The 24,306-nt window shown below is 40.3% G+C and overlaps 2 protein-coding genes and 1 pseudogene across 7 annotated transcripts; 1 reads left to right on the forward strand and 2 right to left on the reverse strand.

Annotated features, from left to right (window-relative positions):
* The first annotated feature begins 1,520 nt into the window (after positions 1-1,520).
* On the forward strand, positions 1,521-9,440 carry LOC135675667 (protein LNK1-like). Of its 6 annotated transcripts, none has more exons than XM_065186041.1 (12): positions 1,521-1,650; positions 1,796-1,862; positions 1,971-2,037; positions 5,603-5,816; positions 5,928-6,141; positions 6,238-6,502; positions 6,609-6,689; positions 7,105-7,177; positions 7,268-7,779; positions 8,048-8,190; positions 8,582-8,728; positions 8,839-9,440. In XM_065186041.1, exons 3-11 carry the CDS (start codon positions 2,014-2,016, stop codon positions 8,721-8,723), a joined length of 1,668 nt encoding a protein of 555 aa, XP_065042113.1. In that variant the 5' UTR covers positions 1,521-1,650; positions 1,796-1,862; positions 1,971-2,013; the 3' UTR covers positions 8,724-8,728; positions 8,839-9,440. The 6 variants fall into 6 exon arrangements, with proteins under 6 accessions (XP_065042113.1, XP_065042115.1, XP_065042116.1 ...); XM_065186043.1 differs by having other exon boundaries at positions 8,585-8,728; XM_065186044.1 differs by having other exon boundaries at positions 7,111-7,177.
* Positions 9,441-13,001: 3,561 nt separating this feature from the next.
* Positions 13,002-16,702, reverse strand: LOC135675669 (uncharacterized; annotated as a pseudogene).
* Positions 16,703-17,019: 317 nt separating this feature from the next.
* LOC103986707 (DIS3-like exonuclease 2) lies at positions 17,020-23,240 on the reverse strand. The gene is made up of 7 exons (XM_009404796.3): positions 22,754-23,240; positions 22,328-22,653; positions 22,194-22,247; positions 22,040-22,108; positions 18,872-21,133; positions 18,001-18,072; positions 17,020-17,926 (listed from the first exon to the last, which is right to left on the reverse strand). Exons 1-7 carry the CDS (start codon positions 22,875-22,877, stop codon positions 17,531-17,533), a joined length of 3,303 nt encoding a protein of 1,100 aa, XP_009403071.2. The 5' UTR covers positions 22,878-23,240; the 3' UTR covers positions 17,020-17,530.
* Positions 23,241-24,306: the final 1,066 nt, after the last annotated feature.

Consider the following 24,306-nt stretch of genomic DNA (forward strand, 5'->3'; position numbering starts at 1 on the left):
GAGTTATCTCCTAAGCCCGTCTTTTCAAAAGAAGTAAAAGTTAATTACAAACAGCCTCCGTTATTTTACTTTAACTATACTTTTGTTTCATCTTAAGTTGAAAAACTTTTCGAAATGATTTTAATCGAAAACACTTTCATACAAAAAGTTGTTTTTAATCGACGAACGTTTTTCGTTGTATTAATTAAACCCCCTCCCCCCTCTCTCTCAGTGCAAAACTTTATAAATGAAATAAAGTTTCATCGTACAAAACTTTAGTGCAACACTTTCATCGTACAAAACTTTCATCCTAACAGTGAAATGATACGTTAGCAGTATTTTATAAATGAAATAAAAAACATAAAATTAGAAGGAAAAAAAAACTTTAATGTGGACAATTTATATGTATGATTGTGTGCCAAATATCAATTAACGAGTGGCACCAAATATTCCTGCATGTAACGGAGGAGCTATTACAGGGTCATGCACCGACATTTGATTCCTCTTACCTAACTGTTAGGCCGCGACAACCCATCTGTTATTTGGTTTGTAACAGCAAGTCACATAATTATCTGTGGATTTTATTTGTTTTACTTGGTAATCAGATGTAAACAGTTACATAACGTCGTGGATAAAGTTACAGATGTATTAAGCCGATTCTTAGTTGGGTGGCCAAATGTGTTAAGTCGCAGTGAAGCAAATCTTATGGGAAAGAAGAGCTATCACAAGGCCATGCACCAACATTAGCTCAAGTTGGTTCCTCTTGCCCAACTGTTAGGCCGTGCCAACCTACTTTTCTCGTGTCTCCGCCCCCTTCCGGTACCCGTCTCGTTCGTGTCCCATATCCGCACGAGTTGCTCCGCGCCAACTTCGTGTTCGCGCTACGTGGTGCCTCCACAGATCTCCACGCGTCGTCGAGCCTCTCTCAACGGCGTGGTAACACGATAACCATCTCCTCTCCGCCGGTCCACACAAAGCATCGGGCCCCGCAACCCCCCCCCCCGAGCCATCTCCGCCACGAATTCCAGCTCCGGTCTCTGACGAAAAGATCCGGTCACGGATATACCTCGCGCGTAGCAGCACGATTCTTACACCGTTATTTGGTTTGTAACGGTGTCATATAATTATCATGTAACGTTGAGGATTTTACTTATTTCGCTTGTTAATCCGATGTAAATAGTTACAGATCGGACTGAAGTTATTGATCAGCGGTATGACTTCCCACATGAAATCACCAAAACTCTCGCGCATATTTTGCCGGTTTAGATTTAAAACGGAACCGTTACGTACGTTATCATTGTAACAGATGTGACGCGACCCACGAGAGGCGGCGGTGGACCGGCACGTGGCGGAGGGCGGGGAGGCGATGCGCCAATGGGCAACCGGCAACGGATCGGATCCCGTACCATTCGCCTCAGCCGTGAGTTGCGACCTGGCGGGGCCCGCTGGTTTCCGGCTGCGTCGCCACGCACCCACAGCGGGACCCGCTGCCGCCCTCGTTTAGAGAGTCGGGATACATAAAATAAGTTCTCACCCAATTTTTGCTCTTCTATCCCGGTAAAAGAATTCGTTCCGGGACGCCGACCAGAGGAGAAGAAGTCTCTAGAGACAGAGAGAGAGAGAGAGAGAGAGGAGGCAGCCAACCCAGATACAGTACAGCTTCTTTTTAAGGTTGGGGTTTCTGGTTCCGTTCTTCGGTAGATGATTCCTGGTTCTTGAGATCTTGAGGTGGACAGGGAGGGGATTCATGAGGTCTCTGTTGATCCGAGTTTGAGTTTCTATTTGATATCTGAATCTTTTTTGCTTTCATGTTCAGGGTTTCTGGTCCCGCTCGTCTCCATGATTCCTGGTTCTTGAGTTCGTGAGGTATCTGTTGATCTGAGGTTTGTGATTCTTTTGATGTGATCATTTCTTTCTTTTCTTGATATGGAGCATTTAGGATGGTGGGTTGTTTGTTCTTGCGGTCTGACTATAGAGTGTCGATTTTGCAGGGAGAATTGGATTTAAGGGGACTTGACGGGCTCCGGCTGAAGGATGGCAACTTGGAACGAGCGCGAGGTATATTTTCTTACACTCGAATTTATAGCAGATTTTTGTTTTGTTTTCTTTTATTTATTGCCTTTTTTATCTTGTGGATTTCTTGTAATATGCTATTTATCGTTTTTTCGGGTATATAAGGTAGTAATTGATGCTAGAATCTCTCTCTCTCTCTCTCTCTCTCTCTCTCTCTCTCCACACTTTGAGATCGGCACCTTCTCGGTAGACTTCATAGTTAGGTGTTTAGTTTCTTCGGGTAGATAAGGTAGTAATTGATGCTAGATTCTCTTTTTCTGATACCACACTTTGAGATCGACAACTCTTGGCAGATTTCATAGTTAGGTTTTTGGATTCTTCGTGATTCAGTTACATCTGTCCACAACGATGTGTTTTTAGCTATGGGGATGGGTTTTATCATGATGCGTTATCTAATTTTCTTTGAATGAAGACATTCATTTGGATTTGAGCGATTTGTTAGGTGTAGTTGATGCTTAGTCTTGTATATGCAAGCTTTGGGAACATAATCCTTGGATTCTTCTGGAGTAATGTGAAAACGGAAAATTTTTTCTGTTCTAGAGATCCAACCGGTCGGATCTCTATCGTTCTCATCTTGGGAATTCCACCTTCATGTGTGGATAGCTTGTGTTTTATTCTTGGTTTATTTTTCCTATGTCTCCGGATCAGTTCAATGTAAGACTTGAAGTTTCATTTTGTTGAAACTTGCTAGAGCTCTCCAATAGACTCTTTTTAAAATTGTTAAGGGTTTCTTGCAGCCAGTTCTTAATTATGGTTTCCAAGGCTTCTAATTGGGCTTTCACTGAGTTATCAGTAGCCATTGCATAAGACTGCAGATCTGTAATCTCCAACTCCTGTTTCTGGTGTCAGTTCAAGGGCATCAGTACTGCACTATCCGGTGCGACTGTTGTGAAGTTTGGCTTGAGGCATCATTGAGGGCGTAAGAGAGTGCGAAGCTGCTGAGGAAGCAGATGCCGAGGGCAACGTAAAGGCTTGCTGCAGTCGCTGCGAGGAGGAAAGGTTGCAGCCTTGTTTCTGTCGTTGTATGGGGTGCGAGCGCCGAGGGATCGTGAGCGGTCGAGGGCTGAGGCTGTGGGGCTGGAGCGCCCGAGGGCGGCTGCGGCTGTTGTGACCCAAGGGGAGTGATCGCCTAGGCTAGGAGGGAGACGATAGTGCGGCTGTGGGGGCTGGAAGGCGGTAGCGTCAGCGTGGGGAGCGACGAAGGGGGTGGTTCGCTGGCCGGGAAGCAACGACGGCGACCCTTTATCGCTCGAGTAGGATGGGGTGTGGCTGTCGTCACGCTGCTCTCGGCTGGGAGGTGCGTTGCTGAGGGTTGGGATGGTCCGCCGATGGTAGGAGATGCTAGCAGCGTCGTCTCCGACGGAGGCGCGGTTGAGGCGACTGTAGAGATGCCGAAGACCGCGACTGGGAAACAGAGGCGGTGGCCCTTTCTCGCTCGAGCGGGATGGGGTGCAACTGCCCTCACGTTGCTTTCGGCTGGGAGGCACGCTACTGAGGGCTGGGATGGTTCGTCGAGGGTAGGAGATGTTGGCTGCGCTGTCTCCGGTAGAGGCGCGACTAAGGCGGCTATAGAGATGCCGAGGACAACGGTTAGGAAACAGAGGCGGTGGCGCTTTCTCGCTCGAGCAGGATGGGGGTGGTCCGCTGTCCGGGAAACAGCGACGATGGTCGAGGGGACCGACCTCTTTGATCATTTCGAGGGGATCAGTCTCTTTGGGTTTGTTAGAAGACTGAAATAATATTTCATTGATTGCTGAAAAGAAATAGATACATTCCTATTTATAGAGTTCCACCCAGAGTCCCTTAGGACTTTGACTCTTAAATAATAAATAAATATCAAATAAATATGTGTCCAATTTTTATTGAACTAGACAAACTCAATAAAACATTATTCAAAGCTCAGAAAATAAAAGGATCCTAACACAAGGTGACATCAAATGCCTTAGTTGGAAACACAATCCCTCCAATGAATTATAACAAAAGGGCAGATAAGAGTAAGTGATCATCAGTCTCTGTAGCTGAATGGAAAAATGAATCGACATGTAAATGCAAGGAAGTTCTGCTTCTTCAGTATACAACTATGAGCAGCTAATGATGTAAAGAAGACACACTTGCATGTGATCTTTTAGCCAAAAATTCTTGCCAGAGGAAGGACCAACCTTTTTGAAAAGCACAGAAGGATTTAAAAGAGAAATATTGATTCATTGTCCATCTGCACTGGATAATATCAAGAGTAGCTGCGGCTGCAGAATAGATGACCTTGGGACTGAGTCCACAGTAAATAGATTTGAGAGATATCCCCAAGTAAGATGCCGGCCATCCTGAACCACTTTGGAAGAGATTCGGCAGCTGGTATTTGTTACTAGACTGAAGATGTCACCATGTTTCTCTTCCAATGTGATCAACACAATAGGTACTACCTTGAAAGTTATCAACCAGTCTTTGCATGTCCCTTGGGAATGGTATGAATAGGAGGCAACAAACAGTCACAGGGTGACGAATGCTTGTTATGGAAAGTTTCATTTTCTAAAGATAAAAAAAGGGCTTAACCTAGAGCTCTAGACTTTTGACAACACAGGGCCTAGGGAGGGTTATTATATGCAACTTTACTTTATTATGATGAACAAGAATATTTTATTCCAAGGAACATATGTTTTAGCCATTTTTCAACCTTCCGCATGTGCCTCCTTTGGCAACTTTTTAAAAATTTTACAGTTCATTTAGTCTTCGGACTAGTACGGTGACCTGCGTATCTATTTGTTATATCCTGCAACAGAAACAGAAGTGTGAACAATTCAGCAAGCATCGTGTGAGAGAACTTAACCATTGGCGTGATAATTACTCAAATGGTTCCAATTTTGAAACCTAGCATGCTATGAAATTTAAAATAATGGTGGTTGTGTTTATTTTGTGCTATTTGGCTTTCCCCTTGTTCCTGGCTGACAATCATATTTTTGCGTCTCTTGGAAAATGACATTATTTTCAATTTCACCAGCCCCTTGTACACACACACACACACATATAGAAGCCATGGTGTCCTGAATGCAAGTGGTATAGTTTGGTTGAGTTTTGTTTGTGCATCTAATATCTTTGATGTTTCCCCTTTTGCATCTGTGGGAGAGAGCAAGGAACACCGAAGATTATAATTGCATGGTCTTTTAAGAGTTCTGACCTTTTGTGGTGGCCGAAATTCACCGAAATGCTCTCTTCACAAGGGAGAAAAGGATAAGACTGGAGTCATTTTATGCATTGTTTCTTACTTGAAAAAGAGAAAAAAAAAAGGAACAAATGAAAAGTGGGAACATTTTGCTTTATAAATATCTTCCAGGAAGTGATGATTTTAATATGCTAGTTGACATGAGGCACAAATTTTCCTTTTGTCTCCTTTTTGAAGCAAGACAAAATAGATCATCCATGAATCATGCCTCACTCTTTTTGAAAGTCAATTATTTGTTAGTTTTGAGTTATTCTTCCTCTGTCATAAACAAATTGAACTTTATCTACAGATTACAGTGGTAACTTTTTATATGGCTTTTAACTGACCATCCAGATTGAGGATATTGTTTTTGGTAAATTTGGCGAAAACGATGACCAAAGAGTGGCCCACCGACATGGTAGACCAGTCAAAGAGTCTCTAGCTTCGGGTGATATTCTTGTCACTGAAACAAGTGAAGATAGCATAGTGTCCAAGACTAACGGCGTTTGGAGAAAAGAAGGGACAAACATTTGCCCTTTGGAAATTGGAAATTCCAGGATCGTTGCAGGTTTGTTGCCTCATGCTATAAAAATAACTTGTCAGCCTCACATGATCCTTTGTCCGTACCTTTTCAACTCCTGGGAATCGTCAAATTCCTGACAACTTAAACACAATGTAGGTTTAGACAGCAACACGTGCAGCACAAGCTATTCTATTGGTGCAAGTAGGGGCACTGTAGAAGAGATCGGCATCTGCCAACTGTCATTTGATAATAATACTACAGCTGATTCTAAACTTACTTTTTTGGAGAATGACAATGATCGAGAAACCGATCTTCTGTACTATGACTGGTCTGATATAAGCAATTTTGAGGACGTTGATACAATGTTCAGGTAGGTCAGAAAGTTGGTATTTCAGATTAAGGCTTTAATTCTAATTTTGTATTCTTGTATGACCATCTGTTTTCATTTATTCTGTTTCTTTTGGAGAAATTGTGACCCTACGTTTGGGCAATGGAGCAATACAGATGGCTGGTCACGGATTTCATCTTCTTCAAATGACATTTTTTATCCAGAAGATACTTTCATTTCAGGCTTTGAATCATCGACTTTAGAATTCAGAGACTTTAATGATGCATCAGCATATTGTGCAAACATCAGTTCCTTGCCTGAAAGCAATACACCAGAGGTTAATAATCATAGGCAATCATGTCTGGCCAACCAGTCCTTTGAATTACTCAGAAGCACAGAACAGGTTATTATACAGTTCCATCTCACCGTATAACTGTTGTGTTTGACTGACATTGTTGAATGATTATCCATGAAACCTTTTTCAAAATTTGTTTAATTTATCCCTGCAGCCATATGATGGTGGTGGAGGGAGCGAGACGAAATCAGCTCTAACAGAATTTGGCAATGTGAATAGCTTGAATGAATGTGAGGTAGCTGGGTTAAACCTTATGCATTCTTGCTATTGTTGAGTTGCCATGTATATTTGTAGTTTCTAAAGTGATCGAGAGTTGGTTGGCTGTTTGTGCTGAATTCAATAGAAGATTGAGATATAACTCCTTAGTTTATTCTTGATAATCTAACTTGTTCTTTTATTAGTTCAATTAACCTAATCCAATGGATCAATGGTTGAAAGTCAGCCTACTTGAAAAGATCATGATTTTTTTTCCTTCAAAAGATCATGTTACTTGGAAGTCTTGGACTAGAACAAGTTAACATTGTGTATGCTCATAACTCCTACTCTCTTCTGCATGGTTAAACATCTGTTTGGACTTTCATTGTTAATCATCGCTACGCGTAAAGAGGAATTGGTTTATGGATATTAGTTGATATATCTCTTTTTTAAAGTTTCAGCAGCCCCATATCAATATCCAAACAGAGCAGCTTAGTAGGCACTGCCCATCTGAAGTAGAGGGAAAAGGTTAGGATCTGATCGACACAAGTTATCTTTCTTTGCCCTTAGACATACAACAATTGGTCAGTATGAAATATTTGGGCTGATGTTTTGCAGGTTTTGAACCTTATCAATCTCAGATTCTTCCAAAGCATAATTGTTTCATGAAATCCGACCCTTCAAGTTATATGCCTGCCCTCAAACTTGATGCTCATATTGAGGACAAACTTCTGTACCAGGATCTTCTTATGCCCACAATGTCGAGCTCTATAAATGAATGCAAACAAAATCCTTCCTCCTCTTTTGAGATCTCAGCTCAGGCTATTAGTAACACCTCCCATGGCATGGAGAATTTACCTGATCTTATATCAAAAGATCCAGTCAAGCATCTCAAAGAAATGGTAGAAAAACCAAGCATAGGACTACTAGAGCTGGATAATTCAGTTAAGGAGCAGCCTGATAATCTCGAACAAATGATTGTTAGTGACACAGGGAACATGGGTTTAGAGCTTCATGCAACAGATATGGATTTTACAGTGGGGAAAAGCTCGTCAATACCATCTGTTTTCTCTGAAGATGCTGCTGTAAAAGCTATTAGCTTTCAGCAGCTTCAGGATGTCATAGGTCAGGTATATTTCTGATTGTTGCAGTTGGACAATTTCATTTTTTAAGTATGCCTGTGTGCTTTGTTATGCTCACTACCTGATTTGTGCATTGTCTCTTCTTGCATCAGAAGTTGAACTTTGTATCTTTATCTTACATGCATGCTATGTAGAAAAAGATCAACTTACATGCTTCGCCAGTCTCTTTCATAAATAGGTTGTCTATGAATTAGGCAGTAAGTGAGAGGTTCACATTACATTAAAATGAATTTAATTCTGGTTGTTCTCATTGCAGTTGGATCTTAGAACAAAGCTATGTATAAGGGACAGTTTATACCGATTGGCCAGGAGTGCAGAACAGAGACACGGTTTTGCTGCTGCAAACAATGAGAAGGTAGAGTGTCGAAGAGGAGTACATGGTACAGCAAATTTAAGAAAGTAAGCCTAAATTTAACTGTATGATTTAGCAAAATTCCTTTTTTGTTGTTTTGTCTTGGAAGGAACTGTAATAGTGAACCGAACTTGGTTTCCAGTGTGTGCTTATAATTTCCCACAGCCTGAAATATTTAGGACCATTAGTTATTAATGCTGCATTTTTTTTGTTCAAAAGTTGTGTTACAACATGGTTTTGCACTAAGCCAATGATGTGTTGCATTTGGTTTTTGAAATATATTTTCAACTGGTATATTCAGTTACATGGATAAGGATTTCCATGTACTTTCTTGTTCAATCTCTCTCAAGAGAAGGATTGAAAGCAGCACAAAGCAGCATAGTTTTCTGCACCATATATGATGTGGTTTTCTTAATCTTTTATGTTTCTGGTCATAAGCAGGTCTGCAGCATACGTGGACATGGAAACAGAGACAAATCCCATCGATCGGTCGGTGGCGCACCTACTTTTCCATAGACCGCCAGAGAGTGCAAATAGATTTGCTGATGATGATGCTATGTCGCTCTCGAGTCTCATATGATGACGGTAAGACTTTTTTTTTTTTTTCCTTTTATTCTGTGAATATAATGATGGTCCTAACTGTTGTTTCAAGTTTTTTTATTTTTGAACTTTAGCTAACTTTAGGATTGTGACAGGCTTGACAGGTTAGTAAATCCTATCCTGCGGGAAGTATTTGATTTATACAGGTACTGGAGGTTACAAAAATTTACATACTGTTGAATCATCTCCACAGGCGGAGTGTACCCACCAGCTTTTCTATCCGGAAGAGTGAAAAGGAAAAGTTCAAAGTAAATATGAATCATCTGTTGAGATTATATATATATATATATATATATATATATATATATATATATATATATTCCATCTCTCTATCATAATCCCAGTCAGTCATGTGCACAAGAGAATATAAATTTAGTAAGTGTCAGTACTATCAATCTAAGCTTACGTCACAGGCTTGGACTTCATGTCATGGATTTAATTTTGTTCGCATGAAGATTTTCCCCACTGGGCTCAAGTCCGATCCAACACCAAGCGAATAAGATAGAGAGAGAGAGAGAGAGGGTTCCGATCGATCCAAGAAATTTATAATATTCCCTTCACCTATCAGTTGGTCGCAGCGCTCTGAATCTCTCTCACTGTGCGTACCATTTTGGTTCGTCAAATATGTGTATCTGAACACGTGTTAAAAATTGTTCAGTTGCTTGCATAATTAATACAAGTATATAGATTATACCAAGGTGTCTTTGAATTCTAATAACGACACCAAAATCATGTAACTAATACTAATGGTTGTCGATCAAATTTGCAGTTGCTTGCATAACTGACAACAAATATCAACATCTCATGAATCTCAAACGTAAGCAGAAGGATTTCAGTTTAAGAAGGTGTTTGTTTCTGGTAGGTATATACATACATGTATTATTGAAACATTTAAGGTAGTTACATTAGCATGTTAAAATAAAACATCTAGGTATATTTATCCTAACAATATCAATTTTATCGATAGAATTATAAAAACAAATAGCAAAAACATGATTTTAATGTTTGATGGTAGCGGACGACATCGCTAGCGTCAACCTCGTAGCTGACATGTTGAGCAAATCCTAGCCACAACCTAAAGTTGGGGCCGTTGTAACTTATGTCACTCCCCTTGTTGTCGTGTTAGTTTCGACACCTCGTTGGGCGATCCTTTTGTCACTCTGCATTTGTGTTGAGGTAGTTGTGGAGCGATAGGAGCTCCAACTTCCCTAGCTTCAAGTTGAGGTTAGGATCCAATTGAGTCAACGACGAGACAACCATCATCTTCATCATAGATGCCATAGCGACCAACACCATATGCGTCGAGATCGACGTAATTGCCGCTCAACAACTATGCCAATATCGACGCAGAGCGACATAAGATAAGCTATGATGAGGTCGATGACGCACTCCTCATGGATACCAATGATGTCGCAATGAGATCGAACCTTATCATCATCGAATGTGACCAGGTGACTATGTTAACGTCAACGCCAACGACATCGTCGTCATTCGCCATCGAACATTAAGATTACTTTTTTACCTTTTGTTTTCATATTTCCGTCAATAAAATCAATATCGTTAGGATACTTGCAGCAGAATATCACTGTCCCAAAGTGCAGTATGCTCTGCCAATTATGCAGATCAGTACTGTGATAGCATGCATAATAAAGTCACTGAGGACTCGATAAGCATGATAAGAATTCCTGATTCATTAATACAACCCAATGAAATCTTTTTAGCAGATGAGTAATCAGTAGTGAGGTGACATAGCTTCACATGGTCCTCTTTTAGGCATGGCAACCATTCAGGTATTTTTAGGTACCATGCTCATCCAACCTGCTTGAGTCATGATTTGGGCACTCACCGATCAAGAAAATGGATAAATAGGATTTAGGATGAACATGGATAGAAAAAATAGGTATCCAAGTTGGGTTTGTATGAGTTTGTATACTTGGTTGGGTTAAGGAGACATGGTCATTAAAAAATGGCTGTGTATGAGTTTGTACCAAGAGTTGGTACACTCAGTACATCCTGTTGGTCCATCCATATATGTTGTACCATTAGAAAAGTTGATTTCACTTTCCTTTGGTGGGTTTGGGGAATGATATATCATCTACGATAGGGGCACTCGGTACACGAGGTTCTTCCCAATGCAAGGTGGGAGTCAATATAAGCAGCCTTCCTTTAAAAGCAAAGTTGTTTCTTTGTCATTTAATGCATCTGTCTCGAGAAAATGCAACATACGTATCAACAGTCATGATCATATTCTATCACTTGGGATCACAGTAGTGTCATGAGTGTATATATCTATATAACAAAGTATACGATAGCTTGTCTTATATGCACCTTGACTTATTTGAAACAAAATAATATGCACCTTGACTTGGGATCACAATAGTGTCATGAGTGTATATATCAAGCAGACAACTAATATGCACCTTGACTTATTTGAAACAAAATATATCAAATATTCAAAGAAATAGAAACCCACCTTGTCAGTGAGTTTAAAAAGGGTTAATTACATATTATCTCTTGTAGTTAGTTACATTTAGCGTCACAGTCTCTACACTTCAAAAAATTATATTGACATCCCTATAGTTACGAAAGTGAAACATCTAGGTTCATTTACTCTAACGACATCAGTTTTATTAACTAAAACAAAAGACAAAAAAGATAACTTTAACATTCAATGGCGGACGTCGCCGCCGACACAGTTACCTAGCCGCCTCCGACAACGATAAGGTTTGCTCTCACCGTAATGTTACTCGCCTCCACGAGGAGCACGCCACGCTCTGCATTTGTATTGACGTTGACACAATTGCCGAGCGGCAATTGCGTCAGTGTCGACACAGATGGTGGTGGTCGCAGGGCATCTACGACGAAGATGGTGGCTGCCTCGCCACTAACCCGTTGGGCAGATCCCAACCTTGACCCAAAGCTGGGGTCGCCAGAGCTCTTGTCTCTCTCGTGTCAGTTTCGACACCACCTCCTGCTGAGCGACCATTTCGTCGCTCTAAATCTACTTCGGCGTCAACGTAGTTGTCGAGGAGCAAAAGGGTCGCTCGACGAGAGATAGTGCCAGAATTGACACAACAAGGGGAGCGACAAGAGCTTCGACGACCCTAGCTTCGACTTGAGGTTAGGATTTGCTTAACGGGTCAACGGCAAGGCAGCCACCATCTTCGCCATAAGTGCTACGACGACCACCACCATCCACGTCTACGCTAACATAGATGTATAGCAATGCGAGGAGGGCAGTGATGAGGTCGACGACGCACTTCTCATTGGAGCAGGTGACGTTATAGTGAGAGCGGATCTTATCGTCGTCGAAGGTAGCCAAGCAATCGTGTCGATGTCGATGCCAGCGACGCCATCCGCTACCACCAACATCATCGTCCGCCATCGAACGTTAACATTACCTTTTTGCCCTTTCTTTTCATGTTTCCATCGCTAAATCTGACGTCATTAGGATAAATCGACCTAGATATTTTACTTTCATAATTATAAGGTCGTCGATGCAACTTTTTAAAGTGTAGCCCACCTAAAACCCACGTCAAGTGGTGTTTGAGCTAGTGGGCATACTTGGCACAAAAAACTATATTTAATTCAATTAATGCATCAGGTTGTACTCTAACAAAAAGGCTTATTATATCCAAAAGACTCTAGATTAAGTAAAATTGCCGCTTATCTCTACCCTTTCCCCATATAAATTATAGCAAAGAATTTGGAAGAGTTGCCTTGATTTCACGGCAAGCTCTTCCTCACGTTCAACATGTTAATGCTTCTTGGATCTTTAGTGCAATTTTCTCATCTTGGAGAAAGTCTACAACCAAAATTTTGAAATGAAGTCTCCAAAGATGATAATGATTGTCCAACGTTTGGGGTGTGCCATCATAAGCCAGATTTTAACAATATGCCAATAAAGAAAAGAAGACAAATAATCTATTTAATTATTTATAAAAGGAGAGAATAGTGAAAAAGAGACATACATGGAGATCAAAGATTGATTGTGATGCAGGGAACGTAAAGTTCAGTCAAGAAATTCACCACTCCATTCTGTTACCACATTTAATTAAAAAAAAAAAATCAAGAATGGGTTACAGAAGAGGAGGATAATATTCATAAGAGTAATAACTTTCTAGGGTCTTAAATCTCTTTACCTACACAGAATTGTTTATTAGCTGATATACCCAAAATGTTCGAGTTACCAGAACATGTCTCATGCATATGATGCAAAAATTGTTAATCAAGGTACAATTTTTGGACGAAGAAAGAATTTCTGTAAACAGAAAATTCATTTAGTGTTCTTACGAGACAGAAAGTTTTCTAGAATCAGAACAGAGATGTATGTGCTTTCAAATATATTCAACAGCCGGTGCTTTCAAAGTCTGGTTCTATGGATTATTATTATTCAAGGACTTCTTTGCTAGTTATGAATAAAACTGCAAAGCATTTTAATGCATTATTATTCAAGGACTTCTTTGCTAACCATACCATTTTCCATGCTGCAAGTATAACTACTACAGAGCATGCATCTTAATGCATTAAGATCCAGGGACTTCTTTGCTAACCATACCAATTCTCCATGCTGTAAGCTTCAATATCCATCCAGCTTTATTGTTTTTCATCCACTATCCCTCCATGTGTCACTACTTGAGCAAACTGCTTCGGTGCTTTGACAAAACAAAGGATTAATCCCTACCAAATATAAATTACAACCAGAACAAGAATAAATGTGCAACTATATCATCAGCTACAAACTCATTAAAAGAAATAAAGATGAAAACCTAACAAAATGGGTTTAATTTTCCTCCCAGATGACAACTAATAATTATATGTATTGTAGTAACTAATAAATTCAAGAAGTTGAAAAAAACTAATAAGTCAGTTCAATTATCTCCTACACAAGTTAAGACTCCAATGTGATGAGATGAGCACTAGCCAAGTTCATCGATCACTGATCGTAATGAACAGCAGAAAAAAATGTTGCCTAGAAGGTATTAATATACTATTGAAGTTACCATTTCTCCTGGCTGAAGTGCATTTGCAATTCTTCTTTTTATTTTTCCTATATCACCTGAAGAAAGGTCCTCATATACCACTTTTACAGTTAATTTTCGCTGAAACTTTTCTGCAAACCTAGTGTCAACTTCAACACTATCCAGCCATGTATCCTGGATTAAGAAGAAATAAAGTCGTGGACATCTCACAGTACATATAGACATAGAAAGGAGTAGGAAAACAGGGGAGAAGGAGAAGAACAAACATTCAAGAAAAATAAAAAGAAAAAAAAATAAGAAAATGTAAAGGAGGAACATCACCTTGATTTCATTTTGTTTGGCATATTCAACAAATTCCCATTTGCATCAAAGTAACCTTCTCTCTTGTTTCAAATTGAATGGTTCTATTCGAATACCATCATCCTCAAAGTTATCATTATCCTGCCAAAGATAATCATCATAAACAATTGTGAACAACATAAACAACATTAAGAAACAACAGCAAATGAAAAAATTGAACAGATTAGAGGTCAACAAAATCAACATAAACAAATACTTTCATATTAAGAAACAACATTAAGACAATGTGAACAAGAACCAAATTGGTCGAAATGATGTAATGTGATTAAATTTTTAATGTACATGGGAAATTATGCCAAATTAGGATCATGCTCTAGTCCTTTAATTAACAACCTGCTAACATCACGGTTATGAGATAAACAACTATGACCATAGTAAAAGGATAACGAAAACAATAACAAAATCACAAGAGTAATGGTTTCCATAATAAAACCAAACAGAGATAAGGCCAGCAATACCATCTTGTTGATTTGACCACGAACATTATCTTCAAGGTTCTCTTAAGGATGTTGATGAATACTGAATACCAATAGCCAGAAAGTGTATATCATATTGAACACCGTGAATCATTGTTTCTACCCCTCAGTGTGGGTTTTAAAGCCACCCGATCCAGCTTCAGACAGAACAATGCTTTCCATAGTAACACTAAAAAGAGATGGCCCGCAAGGCAGTCTTGTTGATTTGACCAAGAACATCATCTTTAACATTGTCTTAAGGAAGTTGATGGATACTGATAGACAGTGTATATCATATTGAACACAGTGGATCATTGTTTTTACTCCTCAGTGTGGGTTTCAAAGCCACCAGATCCAGCTCCAAACACAGTCAGGCTTGTTGTAGCATGACTCATGATGCCCGCACCAAAATTACTTCTAGCAACCAAGAAGTGTGGGGAATTGGTCTAGGTAGCTCACTAAATGAGAGGCTAAAAACACAAAGAAGCCACATAATGCACAGGTATCCAATATAACGATTATCAGGCTTTAGAGAACAAAAAATTTATCATTACAAACATCCAAAGATGGGGAAAATCTATCATGCCTCTGCATATATAACCTATAGGACCAAATTTGTTTCACCTATCAATGTTTTCTTCATAATGATGGCTATGAATCCAACATATAACATGGTCACTAGTACATTTGCCACCTCGAAGCTACTTTTTTGTGTGCCAACCAAAAGCACAACTGAAAGCTTCATCCTCAATTATTATATAAAATTCTTAACTCAATTCGATAGAAATACCTAGTTACGACATACAATAGCTTCAAAATGCAGCAAGGAAAAGGCATATACAACAAGAAGAAGACGCAAGGCCCCAACTATTTGGAATTGGCCAGGAAAAGAAAAAGAACATGGAAAGAGAAAAGAGAAAAGGAGGACGTTAATCAGTTCCAAGATTACCAGTCTAGGATGCTTCTAACCAAGTGAACCGATGCAAATTAAGGTATGGCTGATAAACTAAGCAATTAAACATATAATTGACACAAGCTGACATTTAAACCAAACTATTAACATTTAGTCATAATTGAATAATTAAGGTTGTTTATGCACTGTTGAACCTTTAGTGCGTTTGGTTTTGTACCAAAATTAATTTCAGTACCATACCAGTCATGTTAGATGCATGATAGATATGTTGCTAATCTTTTGTAGCTTGAAACTAACAGAAGTGTGGTGACCAGAGAATGCACAAAACATTGTTAGAAACAAAAGGATTAGAAAACATTGACCCACTCATGCTGCCTCCACCCAACATATGTCGTTTGCACAGCTGCATGCCCATCTGCACACATTGTTGGAAACAAAAAGGATCAGAAAAAGTTGATCGATGCTTCAACCATTTTAGGTATTAAGAGAGGTCGGTTGTACAACACCATGCTCATTTGCGCTGTGATTACTCCACAACTCAGACCTTATACGGCCGAGGCCACAACAAAAGATCAAAGAAACCCTAGTGGTCCACTTTATGCTCCCCTCTGAACAAAAGATTAACAAGAAAGCTCCAAAACGGAGCAGGAAGATATATCGCTTGACTCCATGATCAATAGTCCATCAGGAAACATTCTCAGGTGACCTGACTTACCAAATATGCCATGTTTCTTGAAACATGAATCACAAACGAACAGAACTCCAAGATCAATCTCCATCACCTATTTCGGGAATTTGCAGAACAAGAACAGCTAGCAGTACCTCATATCGGACTTCAGCCGAGGAGACATCCTCCTGGGGGCCGAAGAGCTCGTCCTCCCGTGTCCGGTTGCGGCGCTTGGCACGCTCCTTGGCGGCGAGCAGGGGATCCATCCAATTGTCGAGATCATCTCCGCCGGCCCCATCGACCGGGAGTCATTCGTCGCCCCTCTTAGCTGTCTTTCCCTTGGGGAATCGCGCCGGCCTCTGCCTGCGATCGGCGCCCACCCCGACATCAATCAAGAAACCGTAGATTCTAAGCAAGAAACCGAGAGAGGGATTCGGGAGAAGGGTAGAGGGACACAGGCGTACGCTAAGGGCGGCGACGATGTCGGCGACGGGTCGAAATCGTCTTCAGGGTGCCGTCGTTTCTTAGCCCTATCCTCCATGGCTTTCTGGAGTCGCTGCTGCTCGCGCCGCTCATTCGTCCCTTTCGACCAATAATATATATATATATATATATATATATATATATATATATATTTGTATTTATTAGAAAAATAAATAATATTATAGCAGTTTATTGCTTAACAATAAAAAGAAGACATTAAGGTGTTCTGTTGACTGCATAGAAACCATCACATGGGAGATTTCTTGAACCATATGTCAAAGACTCAGTAAAACAATATGTAAAGGACTCAGTAAAACAATCATAAGGTAAGAAGACTATGGCATCATAACATCTGCTTAAATTCACCTGTGCCACATAATGTATAAAAGACCAACAAAAGGGCATAACAGAAGCTCTATGAAAGCACTTGAAATGTATAGTTTTAGGCAGTAATAATCCAGAGTTGGGAACATGGGAAGTGAAACAGATTACTACAATCAAGCCCACCAACCAAAAACACAGATGGGCTATAGTTCATAACATAGAAAGTGGAGGTCAGGAGCACCCTGGGTAGGATTTGCCCAATTTGAAAAATAGCCCTAAGCAAATCCCAACTCCAGCAAGCAGCTGGCTGATTAAAAAAGTCAGGCCACCTGAAACTCCAAACCAACCACTACCTCAAAACAGAAATTTAAATCTTCCTCTAGGAGAGACCTTTCCAAGTACATTATTAACAAACATCCATCTACTTTTAAGGTTCCTCGGTGTCGCTATCCTACAACTACACATGGATGTTATATCTACACAGTACAACCCCATTTAAGTCGTCGAATCCTCCATCCATGACCTTGATTTCTGTCGACAGAAATATTCCACTTGTGTGTGTGTGTGTGCATATTTCTCATGCTTTCTGAGCATCTTCTGACCTCATTTGAAGTACGAGCACATATACAGTCTTGCCGCGATATCTACTGGACCTTTTTCCCCCCCAACCGCATGAAGAGCAACGGGAATGGTGGATAGAAGTCGGAGCACCAAAGGAAAGCACAGGGGAACAGTTGCATCGTTTTCTGCTGCAGGAACTGCTGGGAGTAGATTGGAAGTACTAGGTAAGGTGGTGTTGTCTTCATTTTCTTCTTCAGGTATAACCAACCCAGATGTGTTCAGCACCAAGGCTACATCTTCGATTACACGTAATTTCCCAGGGATAACCCTTCTCTGGAAGGGTTTAGTCTTTGGTATATCCAGAACTAATGTACCAGAAGTTTCCAACCACTCAACAGCCAAGCCTTCAACTTCATCATAATATATCCGCCTCTCGAGCTATTTAGAAAAAGAGAAAGCCATGAGATTAAAGATGGTTAAAGAATCGATTGTGTCTGGGTTAGGATCCTTACAGCAAAATTGTTTATGTAAACTGTCATGAATCTTGGTCCCAGTCCCAGAACCCTGGCTTCAGAAAGCAGCACCTGCAAAGGATAACCAGATTAATAACAAAATATTCGGCTCAAACAAGAATATTAAGCGAAAAAACTTGGGTTGGAATTTAAGAGTAAATATGAGAAATCAGCTAGCTTTGGCCAATATCAGTCAACTCCAATTGGGTTTGTTTAATTTTAGCGATATCTAATTATTAAGAGGAGAGATCGGCTAAAATTAAATCAGTCTTAAAGATACTGATACGGGTTGGCCGAATGAAACCAAAATTGACCAATATCATGAACTATGATTGAGACCAATGAATTTGTTGTCTCCCACTGTTGTGGCAAAAGAAAAGAAAATAATAGAATATGGCTTAAACCTCTTGAGGAACTAGGGATAATTTTACAAAGAAGATACATGTCATGGATTTTAATTTGATCACAGAACCTGCATGTGCTCTTTTAAAATAGTTTCTAATAGTTTATTGTCATTTTACATTGCTCCAAACTTAACTTATTTGATGATTAGAGAAGAACTGGAGTTACAACAAGTTTAATCATGAATTATCAAAATTGAAAGTAGTAAGTTTTGGATATTCTGTATAGAATACGTATAATTTTTTTTTTTTACTACCATAAAATATTTGTTAGCAGTCTAACTGTGAGTCGAGAAAATTGACAGGCCTGCAGGAATAGCTACACGAGTGATATACTAGAATCAAGCATTTCAGAAGTGAAATGTTTCAGATAACCTCATATTCCTTGGTTGAAGCTTGACACCATGTGACAATTTATTAGCAGTGTAACTCAAGGTCATAAACTAAGTGAAAAAACAAAATTAAATTACCTCCCTCCTCTTCAATAGAGTCCAGAGATAAAGCTTTTCTCCAGCTTCCTCAGCATGCTTGCTAGCTTGTTTTCTTTCATTACAATATGCAGCAACTTCTGCAAGCACTTCAGATCCAGGAACTTTATATTTCAAAGCAGCAGATAATAGTATTTCTCTAACTTGCTCAGATTCTGCAACATCATTATCAAAATAAAGACCACTAAAGCATCGACCAACAATTCCATCACCAGATATTTGGCCATTGTTAACTGTAACCAAAGTCTGTCTTTGCTTCACATAAACTTCTTCAGCTTCAACAACCGCAGATAATGTTCGATGTACAACAATATCAGGATATCTCCGCAATGGAGAAGTGAAATGTGTATAGAGTGGAACTGACAGTGCATAATGTGCCCACTCATTTTCCCTGCCTATTAAATCTCCCGAGCAGAAGTAGGTTGCTGACTGCATAGGCTTCAAAGCATATGAGACTAGAATGTCAAACAGCACAGGATCATCCTTTAGTTTCTCTCTTATTTTAGATAGTGATAGGTGAAGTTTGCCAGATGATGAAGCATCTAACTCGAAACCATGTTTGCTACAAAATGCTTCAAACTCTTGAAGTTTCCTTAGGTTAGGTTCAGGATGCCTCCGAAGTAGAGCACAATCAGGAAAAGCCCTGGATATAACCTCTGCAACTGATTTATTTGCCAACAGCATAAATTCCTCAACAAGTGAACAGGACTGTTTTCTCTCGTCAAGAAAGCTATCATATGGAGTCCCATTCTCATCAAACAAGAAGACAAGCTTAGGATTCTGGAGCCCAAGGGCTCCCTGTTTAAATCTAATCTCCCTCCGCTTCTTAGAGATCTCGTGAAGGCTTCTAACAGATTGAATAACATCCTTGAATTCAAACTGCCCACACAATTCAGGATGCAGTTTTCCAGAAAGACCAAATTGATCAATCTCAAATCCTTCATCAATGATATCCTGCACGTAATCATATGATAGCTTGCAGCATGAACAAATCACAGACCGTCCAATCCAGCACTGGATGATGTTTCCAGAGTCATTAATGTCCCAAATAATCGAGAAGGCAAGCCTATCCACACCTGGCAAAAGGGAACACACTTCAGAAAGTCTTGGAGGCAACATTGGCAGTTTATGTTGTAAAATATATACACTGGTTGACCGAACTTGGGCTTCAGCATCCAAGGCTGTGTCTGGGAGAACAAAGCATGAAACATCAGCAATGTGAACACCAATTCGGAATATTTTATCAGACACTTTCTCAACAGATAATGCATCGTCCAAGTCATTAGAAGAAGAAGGATCAATTGTAAATGTGCAAATGTTTCTAAGATCCTTTCTAGTTTTACATTCCTCCACAGGAACCTTCCATGGCACATTTGGAAGACAAGCCAATGACTCAGGAGTAAAGTTTGCAACACTTATCGCATGTTCAAACAATATGGCACTTATATGAGGTTCAATTTCCCCGCCTCGTCCCAATATATGAACAACTTGGGCTTTGGGGCAAATATTTTCTTCATTCCACTCATCTATTTGAGCAGCAACTAATTCAGTTTCAATTGATATGTCACCATTCTTAAGTCTTTCCTTTGCACAATCTGGAAGTCTTTTCACAGAAACTACCATCTTTGGGAATTTAGAATCCGTAGGTACCAGCTGTATGTAGTCCAAGCCAGCTGAAAATACAGATTCCTTGTTTTTCTTAGACAACTGTCCGTTGCTCTTTTCTTCCTCTTCAGGAAGCCATGGCTTCAAAGCAAGAAAACCAATCACTGCCCCACGGCGAGGAGAGTTCCTGATGATAGACAAGACTCTACCAGTAGGTCGTTTTGATTGGTTAGAACTTATCATTGCATGTATTCTCTCTAAAGCTCTTGCAGCTTCTCCCTGCTCAGATTCCCAATTTCTAGTTGAACCTGTTGAAGACTTAGAGTTCCATCCGCTGTTCCTGTTATCAGATGTCACAGATCCATTTCCAATATCATTACTAACAGCTTCACTAAAACCACTGTTTTCATGATTTTGATACCCCTTGTTCATTGGGTGCATGCCATTACCAGGAGTATAGGATTTGCAGTTGGCATCAACTTGTTCTTTCTTGGCGTCATTTTTGTCAATCACTTCACTGGTCTCAGTTGGAAAATCTGAACCACCTGATGCAACAGGACTGCTACGCATACTTAATCCTCTCAACTTCGTCCAGTATGCAACAGGATCCAACATTACAGCAACGATATCACCTTCTATCTACAAAATCATTAAAAACACCAAACAAGAGTATATACATGAATCATCAAGGTGACATCCATATAGAGTTTCGCTGTATCATAAATAAATATTTATGTGCATTGTGTAAAGATAGTACACCTTGCATCAATAAATGAATACCTGTGCATATGAAACTAATGATACCACAAAATCCCTAAAACTTCTAATATATTGGTGATATCTGCAAAAGAATCTTCAAAAATGCATACATCTCAAAATGAATACTCACAGCCTCTTCCTCTGCTTTGCAGAGAAACACATAAAGTTGTTCTTGAAGAAAGAAAAAGTTGCCAACACATCCCTGTGCATTTATCAGCTCCCTAAGCACGTTGCACGAACTTAAGAAAAATAAAGGATGAGTCATACATGAACTTTCTTTTAGTTAATTAGAATTTTAGATTAGATGTACTTTGTTTCAAGAAAAAACTCATATATAGCTACAACAGATCATGTAACCAACAAAACTTATGCAGTGGACAACCATCTCCACGATCAAGAATCCAGCAACTAATGCAAAGATCAAAGTAAAGGATTGATAATGGAATCGGGGGATAGTCAAAGATTCTGATAGCACAGAGCTGAGGTTTTGGGTAACCAAATATGCTAATCATCGTTAAACCTGGTCTTTAACTGTCTTATGTGCTTTTGATTAATGCTATTGACAATCCAAACAAACATGGCATATGTCATATAACTCCAATAGAACAGTTTAATAAAGTAGAAGATATTGTAAATTTTTCAGAAAACCAACCCAATTATATTCACCAGATATATACACATTGTCAAATTGGCTATTTTTTAATCTGTACCATAGATCTACCAACTCTTTGTAGAAAGAAGCAGAAATGGTGGAGAATACATGCAGGATCAGGACAGCACACATACCGCTCTATTTTGGGCAGCAACTCCATTGATAAGAACATCCACGGGGAGACCATCTATGGTACAGTAGGCCTACAGCAACCAAGAAACCACTACCCTCTAAGAATTCAAACAAGAATAGAATTTATACGTTTCAAAGACAAACTTTGTGTTTCACCTCAAGCCGGTTGTATGCATTCACACGAAATGTTGCTTTAAAGGCGCGACCTTTCTACAAAATTAAAGACACACACATAAGAATAAGCGGGAGAGAGATTACTCGGTACGTACAAAACCACGGATATTGATTACCTCGATCGCCTCTTCAACAGCCTGGTCTGACCAATGAGGATCAAAATACTTCTTTGAATTGCGAGGAGGAGCTGCCACACCAACATTGACCTCATCTACAGGAAACGAGGAAGCTGGCAAGGGGCACGATTTCGAGATTTCCCCGCCAACCACGCCGGCAGGTGGCGATGTGGAGTTCAACCCCGCCACATCCACGTCGCCGTTCAAGTGCATAGCGGGCAGGGAAGTGAAGGCAATTTCGGACGCGCTGATTAGGCTGGCGCCCATGATGCCAGTCCAAATCTCTGGCCGCCCGCACGCCGAGTCCACAGACCCGCACCCTCCATCTGCCCATCCTCCCCACAAAACACCAAAGACAAAGCCGATCTTTAGATCAAATCTTGACCGAAGCAAATCAAATCAAAACCCTGGTAAACAGAAGGCGACCTGGTAGGAAGGCCGAGTTCTGCTTGGGGCGGCGGTTCTGGCGCCGCCGCCGCCTCTTCTCTTTATCGGCCTCTTTCACCGCTACTGCTGCCGCTGCCGCCACCTGCTCGCCCACGGCGCTCATGGTTGGAATCGATTCCCACAAACAGAAGTGGAGAACAAAGAACCGGAATAAAGTAGAGATCGGAGAAGAAAAGGAGAGAGAGAGGGCAATAAGGAACCCTAGATCTGGAGACCGATCGATCGATTCTTCTTTCCGATAACAGGAAAAAATAATAATTATCGGAAATGGTACGAAAGGAACGGGAAGAGATCGAAGCTTTTGGCTTATATTTTCGTGTGGACGAGGGTTAATTGCGAGGAGGAGGAGGAGCAGACGACATGATTGGCGGCAAAGACGATTGCGCCGACCTCTTTCTCGCTCGCTTTGCCTTTTTCTCTCTCTCTCTCTCTCTCTCTCTCTTGCCAGAGTGGTGACGCCCACCGCACACTCTTCTCGTGGCGAACATCGGCCCCGGTCTCATCAAGGGGTGGAGCGCGCCCACCGAGCAGGATACAGGGGAATCCTACGCTCATCTCGCAAGGGACGTTCGGGACCCACGCCATCCTTCGCCTTCTAGTGGAGCGAGAACCGTGTTTCCTGTCTCGAGAGTGACAGGCTGAGCCTTATATCTGGGTTTGTACACGATGGTACTGCCTTCCACCGAGTTCATGGGCGGCGCCGGGATTTGTGCGTGATTTGTACTCTTGCGCTCTCGCGGGTCGGGTAATTGCTGTTAGTGGCAATTCCTCGAACAGGTTTCGGTCGGCCTCGATTGGGAATTCCGGTTCGATGCCGCGGTGCGACGCCACCGCTACAAACCCTAAAGAGGGTTGATGGATTTGCGATACAAAATTATCACGTGCAAATGCACGTGATTTGTGTACCGTTATCGAGAAGCCAACTAAGTGATAACATCAATGGACTCGACAGAAAAGGAATTAGAAATGACTCCAGAAAAAAGAAGAAGAAGAAATATAAAGCACTTATCTTTTGGAATTATTTTATCTCATTGTTTTGAAAAAAAAATGTAAGGCTTTTTAAATTTTTCATCAACATCATTATTACATCTAAAAACTTAAGTTAATAGATGAGATATGATCTATATATTTATATATTTTTTAACAAATTCTATGATATTAAATAGGTCAACAAGTGAAACAAATATAATGCAAATTATTTGAGGTCAGTTATAAAGAATACATAAACATAAAGAAAGAGATAATATGAAGATGCAAAAAAGATGAAAAGTATGACAAAAAAAGCATTCAACAAGGGAATTGTGGTAAGTGCCACTGATGTGGTGAATCCATGGCAAGAAAAAAGAATTCCTCAGGTGTTGTAGAACAAGTTGAGCAGAGACAGAGTGAGAACTACAACCTTCACAGGAATAATAAGAAACATTTTTGGCTTGTGTTGACAATCATCTCCAACATCACCCTGTTATATCATTTCCGGATCATACAATAGGGCAATTGCAGTGCTCAACTCGTTTACTGGTGCTCAGATCGAA

This window comes from Musa acuminata, chromosome BXJ1-6 (assembly GCF_036884655.1).
Source record: "Musa acuminata AAA Group cultivar baxijiao chromosome BXJ1-6, Cavendish_Baxijiao_AAA, whole genome shotgun sequence".
Lineage (NCBI taxonomy): Eukaryota > Viridiplantae > Streptophyta > Magnoliopsida > Zingiberales > Musaceae > Musa > Musa acuminata.